Raw genomic sequence first — 27,422 nt, 5'->3', positions numbered from 1 at the left:
TTCAATTCGGAGACCTAGAGGTAAAGTGCTTAGCTTCTAAGCCGAATAGTAATGAGTTTAAATCCAGATGAAGACTTTGATTCTAGGACGGTCGACGGCCCCGATACTTGACAGCGCGGTTGTTAACCACTGGTCATAGAACTATAAGTACATCACAGACCACCGAAATAAACCGCATTACGTTATTCGTAGTTCTATTACATGTCCACTTTTCCTGCGTGTTCCGAAATGACCCAAATGTCAATTTCTGTTTATCTTATCTTATAAAATACAGACGTTACTTCAAAAAGACGATGATTACGTTCTTCCCCTTTTCCTGTGTCAATCTAGTCATGCATGTTAATCAGTGAATTAAATTCTGCCAAGCCGTTGGTTTTCCTGGCTGACTCAGGCAACCCATTCCATGCTCTAATAGCACTAGGGAAGAAGGAGCATTCGTACAAATTTGTCCTAGCATATGGAATGAGAAATGTGCCTTTATCTTTGTGTCTTTCAGAGTATTTTATTAGATTTTGTTTTTGTATTTGAAGATTATGGTTCAGTGTTTTATGCATACTTGCTACTTCTATCCTGAAAGGTTTTTAAATTTAGCGATTTTATGAAATGTGATATTCTAAATCCTATAATCAAATGTGAATACTCATTTTTTATGAATCTCACTGCTCTATTTTGTCTTTTTAAGACAAGATAGCTCTGACTCTTGACGCAAGTATCTATCTATCTTTCTATCTATCTATCTATCTATCTATCTATCTATCTATCTATCTATCTATCTATCTATCTATCTATCTATCTATCTATATCTATCTATCTATCTATCTATCTATCTATCTATCTATCTATCTATCTATCTATAAATAATTCTCTTCATGGCTCAAGAGTTTGGACACCAAGTAATGGAAAGATAACTATTTTATTTCTGCAAGTCGGACGGACTACAGTTACCCCACGTAATTTTAGAGGCGAACAAAAAAAAAAAAAAGAAGGGGTGTGGAGAACAAGCAGTATTCACCCGTCACTAAATAGCAGGGCCGGACATAACCATTGTGGGCCCAATGCGAAACGGATTTCGAGGGGCCCAGTTTTAGTAAGGAGAGGATAATAAGTGAAATTTAAGAGTTTGTATTAGAAAATATATTCGTCTTTGCATTCTATTCATTCTTTACTACGCACTACGAACCAACTACGACACGAGCCTTGTCTGTAACGAAGTCATACAGTATATCATAAAAATTCTGTTTTCTACATAGATCACGCTCAATAGCAAGAATTACCAAATGTTTCAATCTTTCTACAAGAATTGTTGACCTCAAGAAATCCTTCATAAGTTTGAGGCGCGAGAAGCTTCTTTCACTAGATTTCACAATTTCAGGTATTGCTAGATGTCGTTTTTTTTTTATCGAGCGTAGGATTGGCGTTTTCCATATTGAATGACACCCCAAAATAACAATTTTTGTCTATATATTTTAGGATATTTGTATGAGTTTACTAAAGATTTTAATAATTTCCTGATATTTCCAGTACTTTTTCGTATATTTTGCAATTTCAGGAGATTTCCAGGAACTCCTGGTAAATCGACAGGAGGCCGCGGGAAATCTGTTATAAGTTATAAAATGGTTTAATTTAATAATTTATACACCTAGAGCACCCTTATGGCGTTGAGACCACATTTTTTTTTCATATTAAATATTTCTATCACATTACTCTATTTGTATTTGTAGTTTTCGGGGTAGAGAGAGGGCAGTCGATTGTACCGCACTATCTCTTTATTACATTCGAATACTTATCAGTGTATCTGTCTTGCTAGCTGTTTGTTCTTTTATAGTTCGTTCTTCTTCCTCCTGTCTGTTTATCTGGGAACATCGGCCCTGAAACGTCATCAATCAAAACATATTTATCTCTTCAATATCCTTGTTTCCCAGCCCTAATCTCATAACTCCCAGTGTTAAGTTCAGGCGCGTTGAAACATGCTCGGACGCGCTGTAAATCCACGGAGGCCCCCCCACCTGAACGCATTGCCAGGCAAAATTTTTTATTTATCCACCGTCGCCTAGCAACGCTACAATGATTGGCGGCTTGATCAGGAGCTGAGAGACGGACGTAGCCTCCCTTCTTCTCCTCCTCTCTTGTACTCTCTCACTTTTTTCTTCCATTGTTCCTCCCCCTCCCCCCTTTTCTCCCCTCTCCCTCCCAATTGCGGTGTTTTTAAAGGGGTTTCCAAGAAATACGGAAATTGATATTAAGTAAAGCTAACCTCGTGTGCACATAAAACAAAAAAAAACACTTTTAGTTTTAGATTGGAAGCGGCATCGTCTGCAACCACGCTGGCCGAGAAAATAGGAGCAGACGACATTAGCTGAAATCCAAAACTCCAACGCGCGTATTTTAACCAGTTGTCAACAATAGGCATCTGTATCAAAGTGAACATTCTTTGCGACGTGTTTACTAGGTAAGACAAATGTATAATATAACTTTTTATTTCATTTACGGTACTTTTTCACACAGAATTAGAGCTCATTTATGTTGCGCAATCTTTCAGAAAATTAGAAGGAATAGTTCGCATTCGTAATTAGTATTACTCCGCTTGGGTGGGGTTATTTGTATTCGCTAGAATGAGTAAACTATAAAAGAGATCCGGACGTGAGATTTTGTTTGTTTTTTTCTGCGTGAGTCGCCTAACATCAGGTAATGTGAAATCTCTAAAATTGGGGGAGTGAGTGGCGCCCTTTTCACAAGGGAGACTGCAGGCACCGCCAAACTTTTGTTTTAGCTTTTTCGTTGAACCGAGTTTACAGGCGTAATTAAAAATCACAAGAAAGTATAATATAATCATATAACTTGGAGCGTTCTCAATCTATCGTTAAATTTTTGTTCCTTTTTCTTTTTGTTTTCAGATTTCTGTTGTTTTTAACATCGTCTGCTCTTTCTATCTCCCCCCCCCCCTTTCTCTATCTCTCTCTCTCTCCCCCACCTCCCTTTCACTATCTCTCCCTCCACATCTCTTTTTCTTATTTTCCAATTTTTTAAAAATGTTTCACTCCTACACTGCGTCTCAGTCATTTTGTGACACTCTTTGATTCCTCTCTCGTTCTCTTTCTTTCTCTCGAATTTCTCTTTTATTTTCATCTATCTCTTTCACTCATTTTCACCATCTCTTTCTCTCTCTCTGTCTCTCTCAGTTCGCCTTTCTTCTAAATTTTTTTTCAATCTCTCTCGTACTCTTTCTCTTTCTATCTTTTATCAATTTTCTTTTTCTGCCTTTTTTTTTGGCTGACGTAATCAGTATTTGCAGTAAAATTTAATTTGTTGTCTAAGACAGTACAAATGTATCTGAAATATTATGGAGCAACGACCAATTTTATAGAAAAATTTCAATCTCTATTTAAAAAAATACTTCCATTGTTATCTAAAAGTCCACTATTGCCTAAATCTTGAGTGATTATCTAAATTGTCCATTATTACCCAAAACTTGAGTGATTATCTAAATTGTCCAATATTACCCAAAACTTGAGTGATTATCTAAATTGTCCATTATTACCCAAAACTTGAGTGATTATCTAAATTGTCCATTATTACCCAAAACTTGAGTGATTATCTAAATTGTCCATTATTACCCAAAACTTGAGTGATTATCTAAAAGCCCATTACTGCCTAAAACTTCAGTGATTGTGTAAAATGTCAATTATTGCCTAAAACGTCAGTGAGTATCTAAAATGTCCATTATTCTTTCACCTGACAACACAAGAATGAATTTAAAAAAAAAAACACAATAAGTCCATTTTATAGATTGTCGTCTGAGGCTTACCACAAATTTAACTATTAAATTAGATGACTGATCCAAACTAATTGTTTTGATTTTTTTTATATTTTGCTTGTTTTAAATTAAAAAAAAACAACCAACTGTTTAACATCCAATGTCCATGATAGTCGACAATGTTTACAAGTGAACAGAGACAGCAACTCATAATCTTCTATTTTTTATCGGTCTAGTACAAAGAAAATTATGCATCTCCCCGCTCACCATAACTAAATAGTATTTAGTTTGTTGTGTATTTTATTTAGATACGTACCAGAAGTCGATGTTACAGCCTTCAATGGTTGGAAATTTTAAAATGTGGAAGAAATTAGTTGGCATGTTGAGAATACATATCAAGGATGTAATTCTTGTGTTTTTTTTTTTTAAAGACTTATATACACCCGCTCCGTCTGTCTGTCTGGTACACATTATGTACACGTTGTTTTCCTATTCTTCCCATTCTCGGATAAAATTGAAATTTTGTATAATTACTCACAGCCCATGACAATGCATCGATCAATAAAAAAAAAAGCTATTATTTAATATAATTAGTGGTTATTAATTCATTGTGTTTTATATAGAAAAAGAGAGATTAACTTGCAGTACGTGTGTATGTATATATGTATGTATGTATGTATGTATATATGTATGTATGTATGTATGTATGTATGTATGTATGTATGTATGTAAATATGTATGTATGTATGTATGTATGTATCTATCTATCTATCTATCTATCTATCTATCTATCTATCTATATGGTAGTTATCTTGCGGTTCTTTCCCTAGATAAGCTTTTTAAAAAAAAATGTGTGTAAAATATCTAAAATTTCTAAATCGAAAAATCTTCCGCAAACTTTTATGACATTATTAGCTGCCCCTGTTTCGTGCTGTTTTTCTCGATTCTCCTGTCTGTGTGTACATGTAGTTATTATGCTTTAAATCATAAAAACTTGAAGTGCTTTTTAGTATTCCATTTCACCTTCAACTCTATAGTTCTCGGAATAGCTGATATCCTATTTTTTTGTTCTTCTGAGAAGTAGCCCTTTCGTTTATTTCTTTCTAAACTAAATGATCCACCTGTTTTACTTTAAATACTTTTATTTTAAAAGCAATATTTAAAACTCTTGTACAAACTGTGGTACAACCGGATTAAACAGCATAGAAGTAAATTAAAAGTTCCCCAGTCAAGTCAGAGCTTGCGATCCAATGTCCGTCTGTTTCTGCGGCTCACGGTTAAGTTGTGTGTCATGTGGCTAGCACAACGGCAAACCGCCATTACCTTTCCCTAACTAACTTCAGGTACCCATTAGAGCTGGGTGGACCCAGAGGCGCCCCGAAGATCCCGATATTAAAAATCCAATTCTTCACCGGGATTCGAACCCGGGACTCCCGGTTTGGAAGCTAAGCACTTTTTAAAGAGAACGAGAGGAAGAGACAGAGAGAAATAGAGAGAGAGAGAGGGAGAAAGAGACAGAGGCAGAGAGAGGGAGAGAGAGACACACATACTCACTGAGACAGAGAGAGAGAGAGAGAGAGAGAGAGAAAGAGTGGAAACGAAAACGGCTCTAACGACTGTCCTAGAAATTTAACAGTTGATGCAAATCGCTGAGAAAAGAATAACTAGCTCGTTGGCCACACGGGGAGAAACTCTACCCTGACCATTATAATTTTTCAGAGTATACAAAAAATAGCTTAAATTTGGCTCGAGTACTAAAAAAAATATTTATCTTGAACAGACTCTACGTCTCCGGGAATGGGACTCGAATATTTCTGGCGTCGGGCCTGGCGCAATGGCTATCTGTTTAGGTATCCGACAGGTACATATCATACGCTGAGGACTTACACTGTGGGGTGATAGGCCTGTACATGTTCTACTGCCGTTACAGAATACGTTGTCTTTACATGTCACTACCGATGTCTTATGATTAACACTGGCGCTTCCTAGAACTATTCGCGCGAGGATTCACACACACACACACACACACACAAACCTCAAACGCACCTGTGAATGCGTAATACAGTGTATTAAAAAAATTGTGAAAGTACGGCGCCCCCATCCCCCCACACGTACCCCCCAGCATTATATGGCCCACTTTATCTTGGCCGATCCTAAAAATCAACAATCCCGGACCGTTTAGCACCCGAGACCCGAGTCATAGAAAAACGCGTTGCCTAAGAGCAAACAAACATTTGCCATGGCGACAAGTGAGTCACTTTGTTGATGGTAAGACATAGTGTTCTTATTTTCTGGGTTGTGGGGAAAACGTATTGAAAAGAATGCGCTTTTCTATTTATTTCCAATTTAAAAAAAAACAACATTTTCCACAAAGGCGTGGCCTCTGATTGCGCCCATTGTTTCTATAAAAAGAGGCGAAAGTGTGTGCGTGTGTTTAAGGTTTTATGCAAGTTAGCCAGACTTTGCCTGGCCATCGTTGCTTTTCAGTGTATTCGTATTCAAGCCTTTGAGAGTAAATGCTCCAGGAAAAAATGCAAGGTATCAGATACCAAGAAAAGAAGACAAATGAGTTTGTACTTTTACAAGTCAACACTCTGGCTGTCTAAATTAAATACACTATTCGGTACTGTGAGTAACAGCCATACTGGCCATCAGATAGTAGAATGCAGGTCACCAAAATGAAAAACGGTCCGAAAGGTCCGTCTGCTGTATTCTCGCTACTGCTGGGTTCGCGTGTCTCATCTTCGCCGATTGAGTCGTGCGACACGTGACAAACATAACTATGATGCACAGACTTGAGTCCAATTTCAGCAGACGAAACATTGTTTATTTAATTTAATGAAAATATATACTGCTTCTACTTCAGGCTTCCAGTTACAAATCACTGGTTAGATAAATAATTACGTCCAATATATATATAAATACAATCCAATGTATAACAAGGCACAGCTACATGCGCATCACAGCGGGTAGAAAATAATAAGTCCATAAGAATGAGTATATCTCGCACTAAGTATCATTAAAGTACTAATTACATCCGCATCACAGCGGGTAGAAAATAATAAGTCCATAAGAATGAGTATAACTCAGACTAAGCATCATTAGAGTACTAATTCACATCCGCATCACAGCGGGTAACAAAGGCAACTTTAATCCATGTGTACTGAAAGTACCAAAGAAAGACTAACTTAAATTTAGTTTAGTCATTCTCACTTCCTTTTTCTGTATCAGAGCTTTTCTCCTGTTTTCACCTTCTTGACCCAAGTTGAACAAATAAAACTCAAAGTCAAATTAGGTTGTGACACTGTGAAGAGAAGAAAGCTGAGCTGGTTGGGTCAAATTGTAAGACATGACTTACTCTGAAAAGTTCCCCCTTTCAAGGTCCAGTGGAGGGAGCACGAAGAAAGTGGTCATCCAAAGAAAAGCTGGCTGGACAACATAAAAAACGGACCGGCCTCTCTTTCTTGAAATCCTGCTAAGAACAGCTGCTGACCGGGAAAAGTGGATGGCTTAGGTTACGCTAACTGTCACATCAGCTCAACGACGAAAGTAAAGAGACAGATGTTGATGATACTGATGATTAAGCATATGATCCTTATATAGACCTGATTAAGGCCCTTTCCCTATATGAGATATGGGTTTCCACTGTCAGCGCGAAATATAGTTTTCGAATACCTATGAGGTTTAACGGATCAACAATGATACAATTAAGAAAGGCTCTAGGCGGCTGCCTAGTTGACCTATGCCGAAGGCCAGCACGGATAACCTGATAACCGGACCAAAGGTTTGGAACTCACTTCCCATTTATCTCAGTCAGACAACATGCTACACCACTTTCAAGAAGAACATTAAGACCTATCTGTTTTCAAACTTTTTGTAGATTAACTGTCATTATATCCATCGTGTCTGTGTTTGTAATGTTATCACAGCGCCTTGAGCCTACATTTGGTTTGTTAACAGCGCTTAATAAATAAAATTATAATCTTATGTAGCATATACATAAATCATGCACTGGTCACGCATAGGCTTATTTATAAATCGACATGCCAACTTTTATGGAGTAAGGTTATTTATTTGTGAGTAGGTTCGTAAAAAATATAAAAGAGAAGAGAAGTTGGAACACGAAGTTGCTGGCTTACATTCCCATTCATTGGTAACACTTTCCTACGATTGTAAGTCTACTAGCTTAATTTTTTTCTGTAATATACACATTTAATTAAAATCAGATACTTTTCTCAGTCAATTTTCCATAATATGCACATTTAATTTAAAAGTTGATCAGTAGTTAAAATCAAGAAACGTTTTTTTTTCCCCCAACTTCAGCTGAAAGAGATCAAAGGGAGATTACTGCATTAAAGAAACAAAATGAAGTCAGCCCTTGGTTTTGTTCTCTTGGTGGCATTTACGCTGATATATTCAGTCGAAGCAACATCCACAAGTAAGTTGAACACTTAGCAATCAATTAGTAGATCAATTGTTTTGTTTTAAATATAACTTTTTGTCTCTTCCTATAAATTACAGACGTCACTACAAAAGATAAGATAATTACGTCCAACGCTTATCTATTGACTCTTGTATCTTCAATTTTGCAAAGACCAGTTCACATGATATACTTAGATCATATCACACATCTACAGTCAGACTGTGGCGTAGCCAGGGTGGGGAAAGGTGGTGGAGAATTTTAAAATACCCACGGGCCCCAATTGAGGGTGGCCCTCAAATGAGTGTTTTACATTAAAATAGTACGCAAATTGCAGGGGGCCCCCAAATGATGGCGAATTCCTAGCTACGTTCCTGCAGTCAGGTTCAAACAATACAAATAGACCCATCCACTTTTGTCACGATTTTCATAGATCAGCAGTTTTTGGTTGGAATCTCGGTAAATTTCCCCTTTCAGACCTTGCGATCTATGGGGCAGACGATGCAAAAGTCATCTGACTCTGTGGCCCACGGTTAACGAGCGTTTTATGTGGCCTACACTACGACCAGCCTCGTTTACTTTCTCCAAAATATTGTCAGGAACCCATTAGAGTTGGGTGGACTCAGATGCGACCTAAAGATCCCAATATTCATTATTCAAAATCCAAGTCTTCACCGAGATTCGAACCCAGGATCCAGGTTCGGAGGCCAAGCGCTTTACCACTCCGCCACTGCACCTCCGGAATCTCAGTGAAGACTGGAATTTTAAATTTCGTGACTCTTAGTTCCCCTAGTTCACCCACCTATATAAATGGGCCCATGATATTTGTTGGAGCAGTAAAGGTGATCGGTCGCTGTTTTTGACTACATGGCACTCTTGTTAACCGTCGGGCATAGATAGATAATGGTCCAGGGCTCGAATCCTGGTAAAGACTGGGATTTGTACTTTTGGGGGATACTAAAGGCGCCTCCACCCAGCTCTAATGTGCACCGTTACATCCTCTTCTCTCCAAGCTTGCTTCAGTTGTATCAGTAGCTGTATCAGTGGTCGTTGAAGATGGTGAGCTCGCATTACTAGACGCTGGTTAACGAAGGCGTTATGTAGCCAGCACAATGACATTTAAAGGTCCGAAAGGGGTACTTTACTTTGTTTAAATACATCGTAGATCGCCCTGTATACAAACTTCAAACTCTATATTTAAATCACTTCGCAATTTGTATAGATCTATATTAGCCATACCCTACTTTACGAGGCCAGTTCTAATGCTGTGTATTTACGATTTTTCAGCTGAAAGTACTACAGAAAGTACAACGACTTATACAACGGAAAATACGACAGAATACGAGAATAGTACTGAAGAAACCACACCGTTCAATACGACTGAGAGTACTGATACATCAACAGACACAACCCTTAGTTCTAGTACAACAACAGAGTCGTCTACAACAACTCCAGCATCAACAACAACAACGACAGCAACTACGACAACAGCATCTCCAACGACCACTGCTACAACTACTGATACAACTGTAGCCAGCTCAACAACATTATCTACAGCAGCGTCCAGTGATGCGACCTCACCATCTTCAACGACAACTGATACAACTACTGTAACAACCATAGCCAGCTCAACAACATTATCTACAGCAGCGTCCAGTGATGCAACCTCACCATCTTCAACGACATCTGATACAACTACTGCTACAACCGTAGCAATTTCCACATCGCCTGCTGATACTGCATCAACAGATTCAACAACAACTGCACCAACAACTTCTTCATCCTCGACTACAAGCGGTGTATCTAGTTCTTCAGATTCAACAACAACTGCGCCATCAGCTTCTTCAACATCGACAGCAAGCGGTGTATCTAGTTCTACAGATTCAACAACAACTGCGCCATCAGCTTCTTCAACATCGACTGCAAGCAGTGTATCTAGTTCTACAGATTCAACAACAACTGCGGCAACAGCTTCTTTAACATCGACTGCAAGCGGTGTATCTAGTTCTACAGATTCAACAACAACTGCGCCATCAGCTTCTTCAACATCGACTGCAAGCAGTGTATCTAGTTCTACAGATTCAACAACAACTGCAGCAACAGCTTCTTTAACATCGACTGCAAGCGATGTATCTGGTTCTACAACACCATCAGTGACAGAAACATCGAATTCTGATTCAACAACATCCACTTCAGCCACATCTACAACATCAACATCAGCCACAACTACAACTACATCAACAACCACAGCATCAGGTATTCTTTTTTTTTTTTACTTTAATTATAAATTATATAATCTAGGTTTAACTATTGAGCTCTATGATAATCTAATGACCAGAGGTTTAATCTCAGCCTAGAGTACACTTATGACACTAGAGATCTTGCATGAACTTACATATTAATAGTTATCTTAATAGAGGCAAGTCAACGAGGGTTCAAATATCATTTATAATTATTAGTAATGACGAAAACTCAGACAGTGACTTAAAACTTTCACACACAAAGTTTAGACCTTAGTTCCTCCAGTCCTTCGTGATAAACCTTTATCCAGACCAAAGACATCCTTCCCAGTGTTACTGTAGGAACTGTAGGTCCACAATACAAGTCTCACACAACAGGAAGGACAACTCTTTTTACTTTTTTTAATTATCGAGAGAAAAAAAAAGAGAATGGGGGGGGGGGAGAGGTAAAGAAATGAAATGAGAAGGGGTCAGAAGTCTAGAGAAGAAAAAAGGGGTCAGAAATGTAGAGAAGAAAGAAGGGGTCCGAAATCTAGAGAAGAAAAGAGAAGGGGTCAGAAGTCTAGAGAAGAAAAAAGGGGTCAGAAATGTAGAGAAGAAAGAAGGTGTCCGAAATCTAGAGAAGAAAGAAGGGGTCCGAAATCTAGAGAAGAAAAGATAAGGGGTCAGAAGTCTAGAGAAGAAAGAAGGGGTCAGAAGTCTAGAGAAAAAAGAAGGACTCAGAAGTCTAGAGAAGAAAAGAGAAGGGGTCAGAAGTCTAGAGAAAAAAGAAGGAGCAGAAGTCTAGAGAAAAAAGAAGGGATCAGAAGTCTAGAGAAGAAAAGAGAAGGGATCAGAAGTCTAGAGGAGAAAAGAGAAGGGGTCAGAAGTCTAGAGAAGAAAAGAGAAGGGGTCAGAAGTCTAGAGAAAAAAGAAAGGATCAGAAGTCTAGAGAAGAAAAGAGAAGGGGTCAGAAGTCTAGAGAAGAAAAAAAGAAGGGATCAGAAGTCTAGAGAAAAAAGAAGGGATCAGAAGTCTAGAGAAGAAAGAAGGGATCAGAAGTCTAGAGAAGAAAAGAGAAGGGGTCAGAAGTCTAGAGAAGAAAAGAGAAGGGGTCAGAAGTCTAGAGAAGAAAAGAGAAGGGGTCAGAAGTCTAGAGAAAAAAGAAGGAGCAGAAGTCTATAGAAAAAAGAAGGGATCAGAAGTCTAGAGAAAAAAGAAGGGATCAGAAGTCTAGAGAAGAAAAGAGAAGGGGTCAGAAGTCTAGAGAAGAAAGAAGGGATCAGAAGTCTAGAGAAGAAAAAAGAAGGAATCAGAAGTCTAGAGAAGAAAGAAGGGATCAGAAGTCTAGAGAAGAAAAGAGAAGGGGTCAGAAGTCTTGAGAAGAAAAGAGAAGGGGTCAGAAGTCTAGAGAAAAAAGAAGGATCAGAAGTCTAGAGAAAAAAGAAGGAGCAGAAGTCTAGAGAAGAAAATAGGGATCAGAAGTCAAGAGAAAAAAGAAGGGATCAGAAGTCTAGAGAAGAAAAGAGAAGGGATCAGAAGTCTAGAGAAGAAAAGAGAAGGGGTCAGAAGTCTAGAGAAGAAAAGAGAAGGGGTCAGAAGTCTAGAGAAAAAAGAAGGGATCAGAAGTCTAGAGAAGAAAAGAGAAGGGGTCAGAAGTCTAGAGAAGAAAAGAGAAGGGGTCAGAAGTCTAGAGAAAAAAGAAGGGATCAGAAGTCTAGAGAAAAAAGAAGGGGTCAGAAGTCTAGAGAAGAAAAGAGAAGGGGTCAGAAGTCTAGAGAAAAAAGAAGGAGCAGAAGTCTAGAGAAGAAAGAAGGAGCAGAAGTCTAGAGAAAAAAGAAGGGGCAGAAGTCTAGAGAAGAAAAGAGAAGGGGTCAGAAGTCTTGAGAAGAAAGAAGGGCTCAGACTTCGTGAGAAGACTATAAAGCTCTTGAATGATGAAAATAATGAACGACATTTGAACTGGAGATCATTGCCACTGCGGTCCGAATAACTTACTCCACCATGTTCTTTAAACCTATTCGTTAAAATGGTTGTTGAGAATATTCAAAAGCATTCTTATTTATCCCGTGATGTTTTTAGTTGCACATTTTTGTTGTCATCGAAGTTCACGATAGGTCAAAGGTCAAATCTAACATACGTTCAAGAATACGTCATAATACATTTGAATACGTCATAATCACATTCAATAATAATGTCATGTATCATTACAGCAACAGCTAAATTCGACAGTCAACTCAAGATAAATGAAACATGGAAAAATGAACTCAATGATACAACCTCAACCACATATATACAATTATCAGAAGGATGTAAAAAGAGTGTAAGCCATGTTTTCTTCTAGACCTATATTTAGTTATCTTAAAACTAGAAATGGTTGAATTTTCGACACTGTTAATTCACTTCATCTAGATCTGTTGTAAGTTACTTCTAACATATATTCTGCTTGCATTAACATTTTTATATTTTTAACTTATTAATTTTTAGTGGGGAAACACGTGTTATATTATTATTCTTATTATAGCTTTTATACAGCGCTGCTTTCATGCTTATCATGGGCGTAGCCAAGTTCTATTTCAAAATCCTAATGTGTTATTCTTACTGACTTAGACCCTCCTTCGTAGTTCGGCGCATTTGCCATCAAGCTGTTTTCATAAAATTATAGACTCCCCGCCATTACTAGCAAGGGGGTCTGGGGGAGCGCTAGGAGCTCCCCATCGCGGGGCAAAGCCCCGCCGCCAAGCACTATTTCTGGTATTGAAAGCCAACAAAATGCATATTCTGAGGTATCTACACTGCATTTTCCTGCTATTAAAAAGTTTTATTTCAAAAACCTAATGTGATATTCTTACTGACTTAGACCCTCTTACGCCGTTCGGAGCATTTGACGTCAAGCTGTTTCCATAAAAATCTGTCACTGGTAATGTCTGTAGCCTCTTCCCACCTACTATGAGGACCTCCATGGATGAGTGGCGTCAAGTTGTATTAGGATATCATTGCAACTCTTCTTATGCTTAATTCATTTTGTCGGAGAACATGTCCCGCAAACCTAATACGTCGTTCTCTCACAATCTTACTAAAGGGTCGACTCCCAGTTCGGCATAGGATTTCCTTGATTTAAACCCGATCTCTATAACTGACTCCTAAAATCTGTCTTAGCCATTTTTGTTGAGCTACATTTAGTGTTTTTCGATTTCGGTAGATCAGTGATGCCCAACCTTATTTGGTCTGCGGGCCATTTTAATTCTTGGCATTCGTGTCGCGGGCCATATCACCAAAAAGAAAAAAAAATACAATAAGTTATTTTTATTAGTTTTATTTGTGGACCTACTTACATAAATTAATGTGATGCATGAAGTTTATCCAAACCCATCTTCTGAATATCTGGCTGCATAGATGAAACACCAAGTCGGAGCACTGAATCTAGATGTTCTGCCGTGAGGCGATTACGTAACATGGATTTCGCATATTTCATCACTGAAAAAGTTTATTCACACAAATAAGTGCTTGAAAAACTTGTGATCACCCTTGTAAGTCAATCAGTTCCAGTTGCAGATCTGTCGAAGCACTTGACACATCGGCAGCAAATGGATTTTGAAAAAGACGGATTTCATTTTTTAAATTATGAAAATCCACAAATCTTTAACTGAAATTATCCAAGAGCCTCAGAAGTTGGATATTTTTTTCTTTATTTAGCTGCTCATCATTTTGTAGAGTGGTTCAAGTTGGAAGTGTTGAATGAAGAGTTTCAATTTTGTTTGGAAAGCGCCTATGTCTGCATACACATGTCTGCATACACATGCGAAATCAATTTGTCTTTCCCTTGTAGTTTGGTATAGAGTTCATTTAGATGTGATGTGATGTCGCATAAAATAGCCAAATCCCACAACCATGAAGGGGTCGTTCAGTTGTGGCACTTGTTTTGATTTTTCCATCATAAATACTTCAATTTTGTGTCTCAAATAAAAAAACAACGTATTAATACCTTTCCTCGGCTTAACCAGCCCCGCACTTCACTGTGAAATAGAACGTCTTCATATTTCAGTCAGAAAATCTTTGATAGTTCTGTGAGTCAACGCTTGTGATTTGATGGAATGTACAGTACTGAACACAATCAGCATCACATGGTCTAGATTCAAAACCTTTCCTCAGAGATTTTGTTGGTGAATGATGCAGTGAAGACGCAAGGGTTGTTCCATTTGACTCAACAACTTTTTAAAATAACTCTTGCTGTCAGTCCGCTGTGACATCCAGGCATATTTCTAGCGCCATCAGTAATCACTCCAACTAATTTATTCCAAGGAAGAGCAAGGTCTTCTATGATGGCTGACACTTTTTTGAACATGTCTTCTGCAGTTGTAGTCCCATACATGCTCCTCCTAGCTGCTAACTACTCTTATATCAAAATTGCTGTTTGTACCGCGAATAAATACCAATAGTTATCAGTATCAGTATAGTATCAGTTATGTCAGTGGACTCGTCAGCAGCAATAGAAAACATTTCGAATTCTGCTGCTCTGTCTTTTAATGTGAATGGAAATTTTTTAGTGTCATGCGAGAAAAGCTGACAGCTTCTGACGCATTCTTCTTTTCAGGACACATTTCTTCCATCACTGCTAGCAAGCACTTTTTTTTACACATTCGCCATTGGATAAAGGCTTCATTGCTCTATTTAGGATGTGAGCTGTAGCTGGCTCTTATCGCCGACTCATTTTCTTGTCTCTTTTTGTTAAATATTCTCGTCAATTCCACGATCTCTATTCGTAACTTGGCAATCTTGTCTTCATGGCTCAAATCAAGAATGTCACCATTTGTGTTTATGTATTTGGTTTCATAATGCCTTTTAATGTTATGTTCTTTAAAAACAGCCACACTTTCTTTACAAATGAAAAATGTTGGCTTATTATCGAATTCCGCAAAAAAGTAAAGATCTGTTCACTTTTTAAAAAGTTTCTACATGCAGAATCCACTTTTCGTTTCTTAGGTTTTCCCATTTTATTAAATCACAAACGTTAAACACTACGGTACCAATCGCTTTGATATCAAAAGAACACGACCCAAAACGAGGCATCAATGATGCTCTGTGTTGTACACACAAGGTGTCAAGGACACGGCTAGCTCAAGATAGTAGCGGAATTTTTCAAGATTTTAAAAATAGCTGTCAAGTTTTATCGCCATTGACAAAAAACAACACTTGTGTTCTTACAATACAAAAAAATATTGAATATGAATATTAGAGTACCAAACATAAAGATGGAATTCACCAAAAAAAAGAGTGAAAATTCTAACTTAAAGAGAATATCAAATTTAACTTTCTCATTTTTACATTTTTTTAATCATTTTGTTCCAATGTTTTGGCGGGCCGGATTGAAGCACGTCGCGGGCCGGATCTGGCCCGCGGGTCGTAGTTTGGGCATCGCTGCGGTAGATGACTATTCACTGCAGTTTATTAATGGAGCCCTGCCACTGGTAAAAATGTGTAACCTCTCTTGAATACGCTCTTGGAATTAAGTGACTGTAGTTTGCTTTAGATTTTATATCGAAAAGAGAAGTTTTAACGTTAAAATCTTCTGTTGGGGGTTTTCCACCTCAAAATGCTCTGTAGGGGGATCTTAAACTCAAAACCATCTGGAGGGGTTTTAAACTTTAAAAAAAAAGCCATCTGTAGAAGAAGGGTTTAAACTCAAAACCCCCGATTGGCTTGGCTACGCTCAAATAATTTTAGTGTGTAATTTTCTTTTTTTTTATATTGAAGATGTATTTTTAGCATCAAACCCCTCTGAAAGGGGATTTAAACTCAAAACCGCTTTCGGCAACGTTCATAGCATTTTGAGTGCGTAATTTGCTTTTTTTCTTACACTGAAGATGTATTTAAATTTATCCTCAAACCCCACTGGAGGGGAGTTTAAACTCAAAACCCCTTTGACTACACTCATAACATTTTTAGTGTATAATTTGCTTTGTTTTTATTATCAAAGAGATATTTTTTACCTTCAAACCCCTCTGAAGTGGGGTTTAAACTCAAAACTGAGTCAAAAAAATTTAGCCACGCTCATAACATTTTGAGTGAGTAATTAGCTGCTTTTATATTAAAGAGGGGGTTTATCGTAAATTTTAGACGGGGTTTTGAAATCAAAATCTTCCTTAACTGTGCTCTTGGAGTTAGGGGATTTTCGTTTGCATTTTTTTTTGTTTTGTTTTAAAACTCAAAACCCCTGGTAGGGGGTTTTAAACTCAAAACCCCTAGTAGGTTTTTTTTTAACTCGACCCCCTCTGGTAGGGGTTTTAAACTCGACCCCCCCCCCCGTAGGGGTTTTTAAACTAGAACCCCCCCCCCCCCCCGGAAGACCCCCTGGTAGGGGGTTTTAAACTCAAAACCCTTTTGGTTGTGCTGGGGCAAGTGATGGTTTAGTATTAAAATCTCACCTATAATAAACAAAATCAAAGCAAAAAATCAGTCACTAAATTCCGACTCCCCCCCTTCGGGGGGGGGATTTCATTTCGGGGTGGGGGGGGGGGGGTTTGAACCCCAAACCCCCCCCCCCGGCTACGCCCATGATGCTTATAGCATGCTCAGAGCGCTTTTGGTCCAATCTCATTTGTAGATCAGTGTGTGTGTGTGTGTGGGGGGGGTATCTAGGAGTTTTCCGTGGGCGCTCAGTAAACACAACTCTGCTCGAGTCGGGTGTCGAACCTCGAGCCCCCTTCTAGGTAGCCAAGCCAAGCCAAGTTCGACCACACTTCCCACTATAATTAAAGGTATAATTAAAGTTGTAATTAAAAGTATAACTAAAGGTATAATTAAAGGTATAATTTGTAAAGTATATAAAATCTCCATCATCAGCGTCCGTCCTTTGACTTTCGTCCTAGGGGTGCTGTTTTAAGGGTGCCGTGATAGAATAACAGCCCCTCTCTACTATTCCCGGTCAGCAGCTGTTTACACAAACATTGACACCAGCCAGCTTTACTTTGGGGGAAACCCTTTCTTCGTGCTTCCTCCCCTATACCTTGAAGGATGACTTTTGACAGTGAATCATGTCATGGTATCTTTTCTAAGGGTGTGACCAATCCATTTCCACTTCCTCTCTAAGATCTGCACTTCTATATTTTTCTCTCCAGTGATCACATTTATGCATGGGCGTAGATTTTTTCTTGGGGGGCGGGGGAGATATTTATTAAAAGCGAAGTAAACGATCTTACAAAGAGTCACCCGTTTAATAATGAAGCAATATTTTATTTCCTAGTTTTTTTTAAAATTATTCTTTTTAATCATTTTCTTGTTATATATATATATATCTTTCCAATTAGTTGATAGAGTTACTCAGTCGCACAATAAGTCAACTTATAGACATCATAATCAACGGTTTCAGGTAAGTTCAATTAGTAGACCAAATAGTCATCTCATTTTAGTGTTACAGTTGATCACATTAATTATTGATTAATATCTTTTTGTTCCTCGTCCTAATCTAGGTCGACTTGTTGCGTAATAAAGAAAAAAAATAGGTCAATGAGAATGACATAGTCTTAACCAAAGCAGTGTTTCTCAAACTTTGAGCTCTAGCGCTCCCCTTAGTAGCGATTGGGGTCTGGGGAAGGGCGTTGCAAGATTTGGGTCCGAGAGGGTTTTTAAAAAAAATGTAATGAAAAAGAAAACAAAATATTTATTTGAGTATTTTGTTTATTGATTCATGTTTTGTTAGGAAAAAATATGATTTAAACTATCAACTTGATCGGAGAATGTGTGAGGGAGAAATAGCGTTAACAGTTATTTAAGGGGACTAAACCCAACAAATTAAGCCATAAATGTGAATACTGACGTGTTAGAATCCTTTGCTGCAATTTAACAAAATAAAGGATTACCAGTAATTAATTGTCCAATTGACTACTTTTTAAAATTGATTCATGTCTTGTCTATGTCAATGAATAATTGTACAAAGTTTCAGCTTTATCCAAGAATGGGTGTGGGAGAAATAACGTGTACACACTTTTTACCAGACAGACAGACCGATAGATTGAGCTGATATAAGCTTTGTAAAAATGAAAGTGTAACCAAAGAGCAGGTAACTGTGATTAACTTTTGGTGTGAAGTAAAATGAAAGTGTAACCAAAGAGCAGGTAACTGTGATTAACTTTTGGTGTGAAGTAAAATGAAAGTGTAACCAAAGAGCAGGTAACTGTGATTAACTTTTGGTGTGAAGTAAAATGAAAGTGTAACCAAAGAGCAGGTAACTGTGATTAACTTTTGGTGTGAAGTAAAATGAAAGTGTAACCAAAGAGCAGGTAACTGTGATTAACTTTTGGTGTGAAGTAAAATGAAAGTGTAACCAAAGAGCAGGTAACTGTGATTAACTTTTGGTGGGAAGTAAAATGAAAGTGTAACCAAAGAGCAGGTAACTGTGATTAACTTTTGGTGGGAAGTAAAATGAAAGTGTAACCAAAGAGCAGGTAACTGTGATTAACTTTTGGTGGGAAGTAAAATGAAAGTGTAACCAAAGAGCAGGTAACTGTGATTAACTTTTGGTGGGAAGTAAAATGAAAGTGTAACCAAAGAGCAGGTAACTGTGATTAACTTTTGGTGGGAAGTAAAATGAAAGTGTAACCAAAGAGCAGGTAACTGTGATTAACTTTTGGTGGGAAGTAAAATGAAAGTGTAACCAAAGAGCAGGTAACTGTGATTAACTTTTGGTGGAAGTACAGTATGTAGATCACAGCAACGTGCAACATTATATTCTACATCTATATCCTCGTCAAGTGGCGTAGCTAGGACCTTGCCATCAATTTGGGGCCCCGGGAAAGGGGGCTTGACTTTTTTTTGGGGGGCCCCTGTATTTTGCTTAATCTTTAATATTTAATGTAAAAAAAAACTCATTTGGCCCCCCCCCCCTCGTGGGGCACGGAAGATTTTCAAATTCTCCCCCTCCCACCCTCACCCTAGCTACGCCCCTGCCTCGTACTCGAGACATTCGTCGTTTTACAAAGCTTATATATATATTAACTCATCTGTCTGGTACAAAGTTTGTACACGCTATTTCTCCCATTTCTATTCTTGGGTTAAGTTGAAACTGTGAACAATTATTCATTGTCAATGACAACACATAAATCAAGGAAAAAAATTATTTTGGTTTAATTAGTGCTAAGTGGTTAATTTTATCTTATATAGAAAAGGGTAGATAAACCTTGCAGTATTGAGAGATATATAAGCTTTGTTGATTTTGTTCACACACACACATGTATATATATATATATATATATATATATATATAATATTTGAATTTGCTTGTTAAAATGTGTCCGACTTATTTGTGCTCCTTCACTTTCAGTGAGGGAAGTATTATCGTGGATTTTACAACACTGGTCGCCTCGTCAGCCAGTAGTACTGCAGGCAGCCAGTTGGTGGAGGCCTTGATCAGTATAGCCAAGAATGGAATCATAGTGAACAACACATACTATGGTGCGAATGTCACAGTTAGAGGACTAACAGGTAGGAGGCACGCTTTAATAGGCCTACCTATATGTCAGGCTTGTCTCGAGTCCGAAGATTAATAAGTAGATAACTCTTTCTCTCCGTAATTATTTTTTCCACGTTTTGGAAGGCATTCTTCATTTTGCTCATTACTATATCACTACCTGTTATGATTGGGCTTCAATAGCTTTGTTGTTTGTTATCAGAAAATGTTGTATTTGGTATAGAATTAAATGGAAATGCATGCTCTTTTTATATAATTCAAAGTCAAGTTTATAAAATTAAACATGTTTTTTTATTTAATGAGGTCAAAATCAACGATGGTATCGTCGATTAGGAAGGAAAGAGTTAATAAGTAAAGCAGTAGTTCACGCAGCTGGAAAAAAAAGTAACACTAAATAGATTTACATGGAGAGAGAGAGCATCAAGAAATTGTGTTGGATTGCAGATGCCATACACTACAGAAGCAGAAAGAAGGGTGAAAGTGCAAAGGCGCCTGGCGATCACATGTGCCCAACTTGCGCTCGCAGCTGTGTATCAAGGATTGGCCTTTTTAGTCACACAAGAAGTTTCAAAAGGAAAAAGATCGTCTCTCGAGACGTAAAATGCCATAGAGTTAACGTGGATGCGTAGTCCCAGCTGCGACCTACATATTTTGCCTCATGCAACGCAGACCTAACCGTTGTCCGCAGGTGGTAGATTTGTGTTCTATTTTCACCGTCTACGTATGTCCTCAGGAGGCACGCTGGCTGAGTATTAGAGCGCTTGGCTTCCAAACCGGGGGTCTCGGGTTCAAATCCTGGTGAAGACTGGGATTTTTTTCTTTCGGCATCTTCTGTGAAAATGGTAATTAAGACAATGTTAATTATTATCAACGGTCACATATTTTTTTTTCATACTAGATCAGGGGTGGGCAACCTATTTGTATCAAGGGGCGCATTTTTTTTTTAATTTGGGAATAGCGGGCTACATACAATTTAGAAAGATGCTTTAGCTAACTGTATAGAATGTCTTTTAATTCATAGTTACACTGTATTATATTCACGTTTCATTTCTTTTCCACTCTCCACGTTAAGGAATTACAACAAGAGTTAGCAATTTTTGAAATCAATTTTAAGATTTTTTAAATTGCTGTTGTACTTTTATATCACAATATCCCCACAAATAAACAGTTGTACGGTACTTAATGTGCAGTATTTTTCTTTTTACACTCGTGCATAATGTTCCGGAACTGTGGAACTAGCTTACTAGTTGTTATCCTTGTGACTGCTGTCAAATTAAAATCAGTCAAAATCGACCAGTACTTGTTTAGTTTCCACAAAAAAGTTTGTTTGTCGGGCCGAGCGAAACTTGCCCTTGTGGAGCATCATCAGAGAATACTGACAATGTCCGTCAATGGTGCATACTAAATCAAGCGACCCGAACAAGATTCTGGCACCAAAGCTCTCCTATAGAACCAAAACTATTCGGAGAACTGCCATGATTTGGAAACCACTGCGCCGTTCATCTTAGATATAGGATTACTGAACTGAACCAACATGTAAAATTAGAACGAAGAAAAAGAAGAAAGGATGTATGTGTACACAAATAGTGTAAACAGCAGCACATTTTTTAAAGTGTGGAAATACAGCTTCTGACACCCATACCACTCCCGTGGTGGTACTGACTGGAACTTCTCTTTGCTAGGAGTCATGTCCTCTGGAGCTGAATCAGCTTCTGCGATAAATGGTGAGCTGATGGTATTGAAGACTGGTTCTTGTCGTCTTAAAATGTGCTTTTATAAATTGCACAATTAAGGAATCTAAATAAGTATTTTTCTTTTAATGATTTCACTAGAAATAGTTTCACCTTTCAGCAAAGGAAAATGACAAAACCTGTTTTCTTTTGTTTGCCTGTAGAAATGGGAAAGCCTTGTTTGAAAAAAAAATCGCAATTGTAATTATGAAACACATGAAATCTGTCTTCCACTCTTCATTAGAAATATTGGTAACAAGGTCACAGTCAATGCCCTTCAAGTAACATAACAATTTCTTCCTTGAGATTTTATATTGTTCTCGTTTGCCTTGCCCATGCTAAGATAGCGGATACATTGGATTACTTTGTTCCTGAATCGGAACTACCTGTGTTTATCCGACCTAGCTCTGATAAGTTCCACTGCTATCCTATTATTATCAACAGTATGTTGAAATTTTATGCAGCTTTGAGCAAACTTTTCTGTTTAGAGTTTATGGTTGTTTTTTTTTTTTTTTTATAAAAACAAAACAAAACACTATTTTACTCAGTCAAAGATCGAGCTCCATCCATTGTTACACTTGCCTATCTTATTCCAAGCATACCCAACACTCAAAACAGTTCTGCATAGTATTGAATAACTACAGGCCTGAGATTGTGTCTTAGACAGAGTGTATTGAAGTATAGCCAATTAGCTTAATCTTCGTTGACTTGAAACGTTTTTATAATGAAAGTTTCAATAAGTTCTATAGATATTAAGAATTATTTTTAATATAGTTGCATTTTTATATGTATACACTGTGGGCACACCTTATTTCTGTATGTGTCGGCGGGCCGCATCAAAAACTCCGGCGGGCCGAATGTGGCCCGCGTTCGTAATTTGCCCACCCCTGTACTAGATTAATGTTCATCCATCTTTGATGTCATATTTACAAAAACATTGAATTATTGTATTTTATTATTCTCTACACAAGGCTTGTCTCACTCTCTTTGTAACGTACATATTTTGTATAAAAAGGAAAGTAATTAGGACTAATTGATTAATTCACATGTTGTTTTCTCTGGTGGTTTTATTACGCAGTGTAGGACGGAACACTGTCATGTTGGAGCACACTTTGCCCGGTTCCGTTTCGAACTACGACTCCCGATGCCGTCACTGTGAGAGCGTCGAAACAGTGTCGCATATCTTTCTTTCCGTAATTATTTACCACATTCTGTTGGAATCAACATTTGTATCGTCAGTTAGGAGACAAAGAGTTAATTTGGGCGTTTTAGAAACTTCGACTCCCAGTCCTATGCTACAAGGGTCCAAAACTATCGTACCATTTTGACTTGTTCCATTCACAAATCCTTCCTCTTGCCTCTCTTGTGTGAGTGCCGGTTCCTCTGATGGTTCAGCAGGCGTCCCTAGCCTCGCCATAACTCGGCTCTCTCGTTTCCTTTGAGTCCACATCGGGATGGAATCTTTTGCATCACCATACGTACCTCGCGTTTTTCTTTCTAGGCTAAACAAGTTGGGCTAGTAACGGATGCGAGTATGCAAAACCGCGCTTAATTAGCGTCGTGGGATTTAGAAAGTACGTTTCCGGAGACAACTGCATTGCATTAAGCCGCCCCACAGATGACGGGCTTTAGGGCCCTGAGAATAACCGTCCCTGACGACCTCTCCAAATACAAACATGCAACAAAGATACAAAGTGGGTTAATAAACGTTGATTAACTCTTTCTCTCCGTAATTATTAACCACATTCTGGTGGAATCAACGCTGGTATCGTCAGTTAGGAAAGAAAGAGTTAAAAAATAACCGACAGTTAAAACATTAAAGCTAAAATCAGCGAAACAAAGCAGAAAGAGAAAATTGTATTATAATCACTGTTATCTTCTTTCTCAAGTCATAGTGCACTTCTATTAGTAATACTGTTGTTTTGTTTTTTCATCTCTAGTTACTGCTGACACTAACAAATGTGACATTTTAAATGCACTCCAAGCGTGTAAGTCTAATACCACCTGCACTATCAACAGTGATGGTCAAGCGACTTGCAAGTAAGTGCACTTGGAACAAAATTATGCAAATGTCAAGGGTTGATAAACCTCGTTTTCGATTCGACCAGAAATCTTAGTTTTCTGCAGCTAAATAAAAAGTAAAATGTAGATAAGTTATTAGACGGAAAGGTGGGTTGAGTGGTAGAACGCTTGTCATCCGAACTGGGGGTTCTTGGGTTCGAATTCCTGTGAAGATTTGGAATTTCGGGACTTTTTGGCGCCCTCCCCCTGAGTCTACCCATCTCGAGTGGGCACCTGACATTAAATGAGGAAACAGAGGCGGTTGTTCGTTGTGCTGGCCACATGACATCCTCAACTGTGGGCCACAGAAACAGATGGCCTTTACATTATCTGCACCCATAGATCGCCAGATCTGAAAGGAGACTTTTACTTTTACTTATATAACTCATTATCAAGCCATGGAAAACTATCGTAGGGATTCACTTGTACGCAGTGTCATCCAGTAATACTTAGATTTATGTCTAGGATCTACCAAAGTCTCCTATTTTAGTAAAGCATTTAAATTTAAATCTATACAGATTTACTAGTGAAGTAATTATGGGGTTAAATTGTGTAGGACGTAACTCTGTTGAGCATTTCTTTTTGTTTCAACAGAGTAGCCTCCTTCTTTGCTTTACTCATAGACATAAATAAATATAGACTGGAAAAAGGAAATAACTTCATGTTACTTGAAAACATGTATATCTATTGTATTCGGATTTCCGAATTCTGAAAAATTGAAAAATTGCATGATCTTCAGTCTTAGAGATTAAACAAAACTCCTAGACATAAATAAAGTACACAGAAATGCAAGTCACAAATTTTCGTTTCATAAAACTCTATTATCGGCCAGTCTATATTTATTTATGTCTATGGCTTTACTCATAGACATAAATAAATATAGACTGGCCGAAGGAAGTAACTTCATGTAACTTGAAAACATATATATTTATTGTATTCGGATTTCCGAATTATGAAATGTTGCATGATCTTCATTCTTAGAGATTAAACAAAACTATTGTAATACTTATAGGTTATGGCTGAAATAGATATGAATACTTAACTTTTATACTGCTCATAAATGCTGTATAATAAAGTAGCCTACACAAAATTGCAAGTCACAAATTTTCGTTTCATAAAACTCTTTAATCGGCCAGTCTATATTTATTTATGTCTATGGCTTTACTAACGCTAAAATCAAGTGCAGATAAATAGAGTAGTATGAAGCCTCAGTTTCGACGAATTTTTTTATAATTTTATATGTCCACAACAGTCCCTTTGTGTCATATACTATTTTACCATACCTCTATTCAACTCATAACTTCATAGAACCTAAAAACCTCTGGGTGGCTGGGTGTAAAAAACTGGACACGGATCTCAACAGCGGCTCTAACGATTTTCCTTGAAATTCAAGAGTTGGTGTATATCGTTGGGAAAAGAATTACTAGCTCGTTGGCCTCACTGGGTAAAATTCTAGTTTGACAGTTATAATTTTTCAAAGTATAAAAAGAAATAAATTTAAATTTGGCTGGAAGAATACAAAATACTTTTCTTAAACGGGCTACTCGTCTTCAGGTATTTCCGCATGTATTCATAAAAGAATGCAATTACTAATGTTCAGGAATATCTTGCGAATCTTTTTCTATGTCTAGAGCTAAAGGCTTATCATTAAAATATTATTAGCTCTAATTGCAATTGCAGGATTGAAGGGGCAGGAAGGTATTTTGGGGGGGGGGGTAAAAATGGTCCATTAAGAAAAAATCTAACATTAAGAAAATAAAAACGCTCTATAATTCGTATAAAAAAGGTATTGTCTTTAAAAAAAAAGTATTTTTTAATGCTTTTCTTTTTTTTATTTAAATCACTTTTCTTTTCTTTCACAGCGAAGATTCGTCTGATGGTAATTATTTATTGCAATTGGTCTATATTGTGTGTACATGTTATGGATTACTGAGAACATTTTAAACTACAAAGTGAAATTATGGTTTTCAATAAATGATAAAATTTGTAAAAGCAGACACTTATTAGTTATTATATACACGATCTTTTTTTTAAATAATTTTTTCATTTTAGAACAAAGTATACTATAAGCTATTTATTTATTTATCTTGTTTTCGCCATAATAATTGAATTGTTATGACTTTTGGGTTCTGTTACTTTGCAGTGAACGTGCCACTGATTATCGGCCTTTGTGTGGGTATGCCCCTTGCTCTTGTGTGTATTGTGGTTTTGGTCCTGCTCATTGAATACAGAAAGAAATATCTGGAACAAAGGAGGTAGGCAGAGTGCTTACACTAATGTAGATCAGTGGTTCCCAAACTTTTTTGACTTGTGGGCCCCTTGGAACTCTTCGTAGACCCCTGGGGGTCTATATAGACCACTTTGGGAATCACTGATGTAGATCCTACTTTATCAATGACACTGTATGTTTTAATGAAATACGAGTCAAATGTGATACAGGCAATATAGTCAGCGGGGAAGACATACTTATGCGACTATTTATTGATATGTTTATTATATGTCAAATCTAGATCTAACACTAGACCTTAAGTAATTTAGGTCATTGGTTGATATGCATGACTAAATGCATGACGCGTAGGACGTAATCATCTTCGTTTTTGAAGTAACGTCTGTATTATATAAAATAATAGATAAGATGTAGAGCTCTTAAAGATCTAGTCTAGATATACCTCTAGATCTAGAATGTAGATGCTATCTATAATAGCGTCACGTAAAAATACATGCAACGCTTATGTGAAATTGAAGCCACTATAAATTTACTGTTATCACATAATTTTGGTATACAGCTGACTACACCATGTTGGCCCTGGACCTAGATAGATTTGTATCTCTCTAGCCCACATTTACATTGATTTATTTTTCACTTTGAAAATTTATAACGGTCTAACTAGACTTTTCCACTTCTGGCCAAGGAGCGATAAACATAAAATTTCTAGGAATATCATTAGAGCTGTATTCGAGATCAGCGTCCACCCTCCACGAAGGAGTGACTTGACTGGAGCTATTGTCGAAAATAATTTAAAAACCTTGCCTACAATTGGTGAAATCGCATCCATTTTTAAAATTAATTTTATTTTCCGTGCTGCAATCTAAAAAAAAAAAAAAGAAAAGGCTCTGCTCGAATTAGAAATTTAAGCTCCAGCTTCTATTATGAGAGGCCAACATGTTTTCCCACTGAGCTAATCAAGTTATTATAAAAATAGAGGGTTTATTACTCCATTGTTAGTTTGAAATTTGACAAACAGAGAGTGAGATGATATAACCTCCATAGAAAGCTGGGTAACGAGATAAACCAGTAATAATATTACAACAGTTACACAAATTTGATATAAGAACAGGTATTGCTAAAATGTATGCAACTATGTTATTTGCTATACAAGCAGCTAAGCAACTAATTTGGGTCATAATACAAAAAAAAAAAAAAAAAAAGAAATATACCCAATTTACTGATAGGGTTTCAACTGCTTTTACATTCAATACAGGTATATCAGTATCATATGCTTATTGACGTATTATTCATAAATAATTGTTATTTTTTCCACGTAAGAAAATGGGTTTTGAACAAACTGATTTTTATTTACAGGATCAATGCAAGAGAGTCCGACTATACTGATCGACCTTCAACTCCAAAAGATGGCTTCAGTGGTTCAAGGCCTTCATCAGGGAAACATTTATTACCGATGTCTAAAGAAAAACTGCTGAATTAACAAATTGTGTGCGAAAGTATTTTGTTGACCTTATTTAAAAAATATAAACAGGTTTTATTTTATTT

At 37.4% G+C, this 27,422-nt stretch overlaps 1 protein-coding gene across 1 annotated transcript; it reads left to right on the top strand.

The window, feature by feature from the left end:
• The first annotated feature begins 2,243 nt into the window (after positions 1–2,243).
• On the top strand, positions 2,244–27,422 carry LOC106054974 (uncharacterized protein DDB_G0271670-like). Its single transcript, XM_056003850.1, has 10 exons — positions 2,244–2,449; positions 8,078–8,192; positions 9,462–10,430; positions 12,607–12,716; positions 17,701–17,762; positions 19,713–19,873; positions 23,530–23,629; positions 25,513–25,529; positions 25,794–25,905; positions 27,234–27,422. Exons 2-10 carry the CDS (start codon positions 8,120–8,122, stop codon positions 27,355–27,357), a joined length of 1,728 nt encoding a protein of 575 aa, XP_055859825.1. The 5' UTR covers positions 2,244–2,449; positions 8,078–8,119; the 3' UTR covers positions 27,358–27,422.

The sequence above is a fragment of the Biomphalaria glabrata genome, chromosome 11 (genome assembly GCF_947242115.1).
Source record: "Biomphalaria glabrata chromosome 11, xgBioGlab47.1, whole genome shotgun sequence".
Lineage (NCBI taxonomy): Eukaryota > Metazoa > Mollusca > Gastropoda > Planorbidae > Biomphalaria > Biomphalaria glabrata.
This window is presented reverse-complemented; position numbering and strand designations above follow the sequence as displayed.